This window comes from Globicephala melas, chromosome 1, assembly GCF_963455315.2.
Source record: "Globicephala melas chromosome 1, mGloMel1.2, whole genome shotgun sequence".
Classification (NCBI taxonomy): domain Eukaryota; kingdom Metazoa; phylum Chordata; class Mammalia; order Artiodactyla; family Delphinidae; genus Globicephala; species Globicephala melas.
In genome coordinates, this window is record NC_083314.1 from 176,160,373 (window position 1) to 176,168,128 (window position 7,756).

Sequence of the window (7,756 nt, forward strand, 5' to 3'; positions counted from 1 at the left end):
GTTAGCTATGACTTTGATATTATAACTGCAAGGGACCTGGGGACAGCAAGAAGTTAGCATTTTTAGCCTCCAGTATAGAGACAACTACAAAAGGAGGAGGCTGGGAATGAAGTTTGGGTCAAGCAACTAGCAGCATCTTCTGTATTTTGGTACCTTCTGCTCAAATGTAAAGAATACATTACACTGGGCATCACCACCTCTAGGAAGCCATCCTGGACTCTTCCTGCCTACTCTCACTGGTTTAAGTGTCCCTTCGCCATGCTCCTGGACTGTATTCCTACCTTCACACTTACACCAGGGAACTCAGTGATCTGTTTATGGGTCTGTCTCCTGCAGAGCAGGAATCTTGTCTGGACCATCCCTAGATTCCTATGGCTGAGCTGGTGCTGGGCTCCTTGTAGGTCCCATTGCTGGTTGAGAAAATAAAGTATTTTTTGAGAATGAGCTGGACATCGTGGGAGGCCACGGTCCCCATCTCCAGGAACCAAAGTCTGATGGAGAAACTGGACAACTCATGGACCAACCAGAGGCAGCCATAGTTGATGACTTTCCTAGGAGGACTTCAGCGGCCGGGTTGGGGATACCTCCCTCCATAGAGCAGCACATCCCCAGGAGCGCCCTGGACCAGAGACCCTATGGTCAGGGGTCGGGGGTCCCGCTTGGATGTACCTCACTGGACACTGGGTCCCTCTCTTTTCTGGACCCCTCGCCCTCTAGTCGGCCTCAGGACCAGAGGGCCCTGCCCTGAGCCTCTTGCCTGTGCATGACTGGACGTCTGCTCCTGTGATCTGGCCCAGCTCTTTCCTTCTCTGGGCCTGAGCTGCCCTGCCTGTCTAGTGCAGTGCAAGCTTTCCCACCTCTGACCTGCTGTGACTATGTGTGGAAGCCATTGCGGTCTGATCAGGGCCCGGTGGTTCACGGCTTATGAGATGTGCGGGGATGGGGCAGGTGTCTGGTGTGTCCTTAACTCATATTCCCTCAGGCACCAGGTGGCTTCCTGGGGGTGCCCCCTCCACCAGCAGCCCCAGCAGCTCCTTCCAAGGCCTAACCAGGCTGGCTGAGGGGGATCTCTCATTGCACCCCTGGTATGGAAACGGGCAGCCCCTAGAGAGCCCGGGAACCCGCAGGGGACGCGCAAATCAAGAACACAGGTCGCTTGAGGGGAAAGGAGGTTTATTGTGGTTGCCGGGATTTGCGGCCTTGGCTCCCAGGGATGAATCACAGCTGTAGTTTCTGGAGAAGCAGAGAACAGAGTGAGGGACTCTGCGGGGTGTGAGGCTCTGCTGGGAGGGTAGGAACATGGCCGGCAGCCCCGGGCCTTGACAAGACAGGCTTGCCTCTGCCCGAGGGGTGTGGCCCTCTCGGGCACTTCCGACCACTGTGCAGGTGAGCTCAGGATACCTCCTGCTCCCAGGGTGGAAGCCCCCAGCCCAGGGTGACTCTCTGTCCCCGCACCCTCAAAATATAGACGGCCATCCATGCTGCCCCCTCTCCTGTGCTGGGGCCACGCTTCACATTTGGGGGCACTGGTGGGGAGCCTGGGCTTGGGACAGAAGTATTTGCTGATGGATGAAAGGGTGGGGAAGTGAATGGCCGTTTGCTTCACTGCCCCTGACTCAAGGCTGCCTGCAATAAGCACGCGATCAAAACTTCTGGAAGGAGTGAGTGAGTAAATGGAGTGAGTGAAAGAGTGAGTAGGGGAGTCAGTGAAGGAAGGGCGAGGGAGGGTGAGGGGCGGGTGCAGAGCAGGGGGCAGGGGAGGCGCACCCACCTCGTTGATCCAGTTGTTGTAGGCGGACACGCGGGTGAAGACCGTGGGCTTCTTGAGGGTGTTGCAGCTCAGCCCGGAGCCGAAGCTGACGATGCCCCGCACCTCCCAAGAGCCGTCCTTGGCCTGGCAGTTCAGTGGGCCGCCCGAGTCCCCCTGTGCCAGATGGGGCGGGCGTCAGAGGGAGGCTCGGGAAGCAGGAAGGTCAGGGCGGGGCATATGGGTAGCCCCTGTTTTGGCCTCAGCGTGTCCATAGTGAGGGAGGCAGAGAAAATGTGGTTTGTGGGTAACTTGGCCTTATTCTGGGGGGCCCTGGGGTGTCAGACTAGGTCTTGCTTTGCTGTGTGATCTTGAGGTGTTGAGAACCCTCTCTGTGCCTTGGTTTCCCTAGCTGTTCAGGTCACCGCGCCTAAGACTCTGAGCTGCCCAGAGGGATGAGCATGCTGGGAGCCGTGTAGGAGACCCGAGAAAAGGGAAGAAAATGCAAGTGGGGAGAGGCTCATGTGTTTGAAAACGGGACAGTCCCCGATTGTCCTAGATGTTTCTTCGTTCTGTGTCAGACTCCCTGAGTCTTCTGTCTCCCTGGACCAACGGAGCTGATGGTATGAAGGAACGTGTGCCCGGACTTCACCGAAGTCTCTTCTACCTGTGTTAGACTCACTTAGTCCTCATAGCAGCCCTGTGCTTACTACCACTCCATTTTATGCATGGGAAAACTGAGGTTCAGCTAAATCAAACAGCCTGCCCAAGGTTACACAGCTATGAAGTGGGGGGCTGGGACTCGGACTCAGACTCACATTCAACTTTCATGCTCTGGCCACAGTGCTGGTGGGGGAGGGGAAGGGGGACAGTGGCAAGTTTCTCCTGAGCCTCTTAGGCCCAGCCAGGGCTCAGTCTCCCCCCAGGGAGAGGGGGTGGCGTCTCCCCACTTCTCACTCCTTTGCCCTCCTCACTGCCCCCTTCCATCTGGCCACCTGCAGTAGGGACGTGGGGCAGCGCCTCGACACTTACGTTGCAGGCTGAGATGACACCATCACCCCCGGCGCAGACCATGGTGTTCTTCACATTGTTGCCCCACCAGTCTTTCTGGGAGCATGTGGCGTGATCCACCACGGGCTGCAGGCCCTGCTGCAGCTCGTCAGCGATGGGGCCGTTGGCTGGAGAGAGAATGGGTGGTGACCGGGCGGTCAGCCCAGGCAGCCTCAGCGCCAGCCCAGGCCCAGGCCTTCAGGGAACAGAGGGCTGGATGGGGCTGGGCCATGACCGGGCGAGTTCTGGAGAGACTTTGAGGGACCCACACACAGGCCCTTAATTGAGAGGCGAGACTCTGAGCCAATGGTCCTGAACTGTTTGGGTTAGAGACCCCTCTAAGGGCAGGGAAGGCAGAACCAACCCATAGAAAACCCTTAAGAAATAACCACTGAGTTATCTTTAATTTGGGTTCTGGGGTTTTAATTGCCAATGGTTTCCCTGTAGTTCTCTGCCTTTGGTGTCACACACTGAAAGGTCTTTCTCACCCCCAAACTTTCCAAATTGTAGAGGATCTGCATTTTCATCTAAGTATTCTGTAGTTTCATTTATTTGCATTTAACCTTTTAATTCAGTTGGAATTTACTTGGGCGTGTGGTATAACATAAGGTCATAAGATCTAATCCCCGCCCCAAGATGGTTAGTTTCATTTATTTACTCGTCACTGACATGACACTTAGTATGTGCCTAGCCCTGTTCTAAGCCCTTGACAAATTCTAGTCCATTTAATCCTTATAACACCCTTTATATGCACTTGTTAGAGTGTCTGCCACATGGTATATGCTTAATAAATATTAACCATTATTACAAAATTAAAAAAGATGTGAAGATGTTAAGGCAAAAAGGAAAGTGGTGGGCAAATGTGGGTGGTGTGCTTATCACGGGAGCTGCTTCCTCCAATAAGACACTCGTGTTTGGCCAGGGGCTATACTCACTCCAGAGACGGCCCCAGCCAGTGACGTAGCAGGGGTAGTCCTGAGGCAGCAAGGAACCCTCCTCTGGCAGGCAGGCTGGCTGGATGGTGTCACTCAGTTCCACGGGCTCCGCCAGTTTGATAAGGGCAATGTCATTGCTGGAATCCAAAGTGGAGGTGGTGAATGGCAGGAGGGCCTGCTCCCCCAAGCCAATGCTAAGAGGCCCAGGCTGTGAGTTGGGAGTCGGGCCAAGGGTGAGCAGGGGTCCTCCATAAATATCCTGGACCTCCAGCTTCTTACTGGCAGACAGAGATGCCGGAGGACCAATGATCTGCCTTCTAACCCCATCACCCGCTCCTGTAGGTGTAGCTTCTTCCCCTTCCCCCCCACCCCGCGCCACCTTGTGTCTTCACATCATGAAAGGCTTAACAGAGGGGAGACAAGAGCAGAAGCCTTCTGAACCACTGCAAGGTTATGTATCAACTGAAATTCAGCTAAGCAAATTGGAAATTATAACGATAAAAACACTTGCGGATGCAATTTTTAATGTTTTCGTGTCGCCAGAATGAAAATGGACAACCCTAGAGAGAGCCTGGTTTGATTTCTAGTTCTGCCATGTACTGGGCTGTGTGACCTGGGACACATTCTTTAACCTCTCTGATCCTCGGTTCCTTGTCTAGGGCTGTTGTGAGGATTAAATAAGAGATGGCATGTAAGCTGCTTATTACAATGCGAGCATGCATCAGTAAAGGTGAGTGCTGGCTCATCCTCGGGCTGAGAGACTTCAGGTAATATACTGGGGGAGCCTCAGGATCCTTATTCCCTGTGTACTTTCCAGAGACCCTTGGCCAGTGATGGGTATTGGAGCGGTGTCCACCTCCACTTAGCATTTTGCCATTTTGCGTAAAGTCATCATCTGTTGGCTGTTCAGGCTAAGGATGGGGTCCAGGGACAGGCTCCGGCCGCATCTCAGGGACGCCTCCTTCTTCTGAGCTGCTCCAAGGGGGCTGTGGGATGGCCAGCTGGGCACTCACCGAATTAGGAAGGAGTTCCACTTCTCGTGGACAAAGATGGTGTCCACGCCCATGAACACGGAGCCTTCCTCATTCTCCACCTCCAGGTTGTTCTTCCCCAGGGCCACGCGGTAAGTCAGGGTATTGCTGGACAGAGCAAGGGGACCGGGTCAGGGTGGCCTCCTGTCCCCACTGGCCGGTGGGGTAGAGGGGGACGTTGGGTCTTTAGTGACCCAGCTTTGGGGCCACCGTGGGACTTGTTCGGGGGAAGGGAGTGTTCATCCCATTGACCCTTCCCAGGGCACGGGAAAGGACCCTGGTCTTGGAGTCAAGTCCACTTTGACTGCTAGGTGGGTAGGCTCAGCTTCAGTTCTCTCACCTAGAAGGTGGAGATAATCTTGGAACTCACCTGCCAGGGCTGCTGTGAAGATGAGCTAGTCCACATGCTGCTGGCCTGCATTCTCTCTCCTGCATTCCTCTCTAACCGCCTCTTCCTCTCCTCTCACACAAAATGCCCCGCCACACCGGCTTCCACTTTATTTCTCAAACCTACCAAGTGGGCTCCCTCCTCCGGGCCTTTGCATCAGCTGTTCCCTCCACCTGGAACACCTTACCCCCAGACCAATGACGTCTTCCCTTATTTCCTTCAGGTCTTTGCTCAAACAACTCCTTTCAAGAGAGATCTTCCCCCGGCCATGTCATTTAAAATAGAACTCCTCATACTTTTTATTCTCTTTCTGCTTTATTTTTCTTCATTGCCACTTGCTTTGTTATATATTTACTTGTTGAATGGTCTGTCACTCTGTCTTCCACTAGAATATAAGCTCCCTGAGAGCACAGACTGTGTCCTCACTGCCGTGTTCCCTGGCGTATAGTAGGCGCACAGTAAATACTTATGGAATGAATAAATTAACAACTGAGTTACTGGATGGGAGTAGCTTATTCAGCCCAGTGTCTGGAGTGTGTGCTCAAGAAAAGCAGCTTATCAGGCTCCTGTCCCCGGGCGAGGGTGGGGTGTCTGGGCAGCATCCCGTTCACCTGATGCAGTGGGCAGCTGTGAGGACGTGACTGGGGGTGATCAAGGTGCCACCGCAGGTGTGCCTCCACACGCCATTCTTGAGGTACTGGAGGGAGATCTGGGGGAGGATGGGGAAGGACCACGTGTCAGCCCCCAGGGACCTGCTCCCCACCCACCTCCACCTCGCCTTCCCCACCTGCTGCAGTGCGCTTACCTGCCAGGGCCAGCTGTGGGGAACGGCGTTGTCTCCGCCCACCACCCGGGCTGATAGGTTGGGCCGGAAGATGGGGACCCCGCAGCTGGAGGCTGGGGATACAGGAGAGGAAGAGCACAGGTGAGCCAGGCTGGCATCGCTTTGGGGAAGGGGCAGGTGGAAAGAGCGCACATTTGGGGGCTGGGCAGACATGGGTTTGACTTTTCCTGCATGGCTTTGGGGAAGCCATCGAGTTTGCTGGGCCTCAACTTCCCTTTCTGTGAAACGGGAAGACTAGCGCTAACCTGGTAAGTTCGTCCTGAGAATTTAAAAAACATGACATAAATAAATGACAACTAAGAAAAATTAGATGACGCAGGTAAAGAATTGAGAAAAAGACCTGGTATAGAGTGAATGTCGAATCATTGAAGGAAGCCCAAAGTGGCTGGCTTGTGTGTGAGTGCCCAGGTACAACTGTGTCCTTCAACCTTACCCTGCTGTCCCTTTTCAGGCCACAGCACAGTGTGGGTGTGTGAGCACTGAATCTACAGAATTCCAGACTGTCATAGCTGGGGAGCTGTGTGGCACAGTCAAGAGCGAGTGCTGTGCAGTGAGGAAGACCCAGACTCAAATTCTGGCTCTACCACTAACCAGCCATGTGATCTTAGATACCAAGATATGGAGCATCACTGAGCCTCGGGGTCCTCATCTGTAAAATGGGCATATTAACAGACCCCGCCTCTCAAGGTTGTTGTAGGATCAAATTGGCTCCTGATCGTCAAGGGCTTAGCACAGTGCTCGACACAGAGCAAACATGGGGTACACAGGAGCAGCTATTGTTATCATCACTGTTGTTATTAGCTGGAGGACTCTTAATCAAGTGCTCTCACTTGCCAGAAGAGCCAGTGAGCTTTAGAGAGGGGAAGTGGCTTGTCCAGGTCCCGCCAAGAGAGAGGGACATTCGAGCCAAGTTCCTGGATTCCCAATCTGGGAGGTCACCAGCATGGCGGGGGGAGCAAAGAATCCCCAAATGAGAGATGCTGATGCTGGGAAAGGTAGGCCCTGAGGCCCCCCGGGGTCACCCGGGATGAGGCGCCTTCTGCGTCCCTGGTGCTTTCCATACCTCATGGCTCATCCTCACCCTGGGGTGAGGAACATGAATCCTATTTTGCAGCTATGGAAGCAGAGTCGCCAAGCAGGCAAGTGGCTCATCCGACACACAGCTGGTCAGTAGTAGCTGAACCCACGTGGGACCCCAAAGCTCCTTTCCTGAAGCCCTGGAGAGCAGAGGGTCCCCGACCCCAGCCTTGTCCCCGGGAGGCCAGCCCAAGCTCACAGCCCGCTGGCTGCCGCTGGTCCCCAAGCCACAGCTTACCGTAGGCCAGGAGCACTGTGAAGACGCTGACGCCCAGCATGTCGTGAGTGCCCGGGATCGAGTGGCCGTCGCGGCGACCAGGTCCCCACTTATAGGCAGGAGGAGGGTGGGCCCACCTCGTCAAGGCTGAGCCACCCCTTGGGAGGAACCTGTTCTGTCAAGGCCCTTTCCCTGACCTTGGCTGGTTACTGTTTAATTTGCGCAGGAGATGGAGCTGGCGTGGAGGCAGGAGTTTCCCAAATATCCTGAGACAGAGCAAATCTGACGTTTACAGGTTTGGGGGGCCCTGCCACGCTGCTTGGCCTGACTCATTTTTCTTAGTTGTCATTTATTGTGCCGGGTGCCGTGCCCAATACCTCTTGCAGTCACTTAATTCTCCCAACACCACGCGGTAGACACTCTTGTTCGCTCATTAAACTTCACGAAGCTGAGACTCAGAGGGTCGG

At 54.6% G+C, this 7,756-nt stretch overlaps 1 protein-coding gene across 1 annotated transcript; it reads right to left on the reverse strand.

Annotated features, from left to right (window-relative positions):
* Nucleotides 1–1,161: 1,161 nt before the first annotated feature.
* On the reverse strand, nucleotides 1,162–7,434 carry CTRC (chymotrypsin C). The gene is made up of 8 exons (XM_030865694.2): nucleotides 7,311–7,434; nucleotides 5,957–6,048; nucleotides 5,763–5,860; nucleotides 4,746–4,871; nucleotides 3,733–3,869; nucleotides 2,780–2,925; nucleotides 1,772–1,924; nucleotides 1,162–1,233 (listed from the first exon to the last, which is right to left on the reverse strand). The coding sequence occupies exons 1-8, from the start codon at nucleotides 7,348–7,350 to the stop codon at nucleotides 1,219–1,221; spliced, it is 807 nt and encodes a 268-aa protein (XP_030721554.2). The 5' UTR covers nucleotides 7,351–7,434; the 3' UTR covers nucleotides 1,162–1,218.
* Nucleotides 7,435–7,756: the final 322 nt, after the last annotated feature.

Excerpts from the sequence above, each read along its gene's own strand:
- CTRC (XM_030865694.2), bottom strand. The coding sequence starts at position 7,350 with ATGCTGGGCGTCAGCGTCTTCACAGTGCTCCTGGCCTACG. Across the intron at positions 6,049-7,310 it reads CACAGTGCTCCTGGCCTACG|CCTCCAGCTGCGGGGTCCCC; the intron begins GTAAGCTGTGGC and ends CTGTATCCCCAG. Across the intron at positions 1,925-2,779 it reads GTGTCATCTCAGCCTGCAAC|GGGGACTCGGGCGGCCCACT; the intron begins GTAAGTGTCGAG and ends CATCTGGCACAG.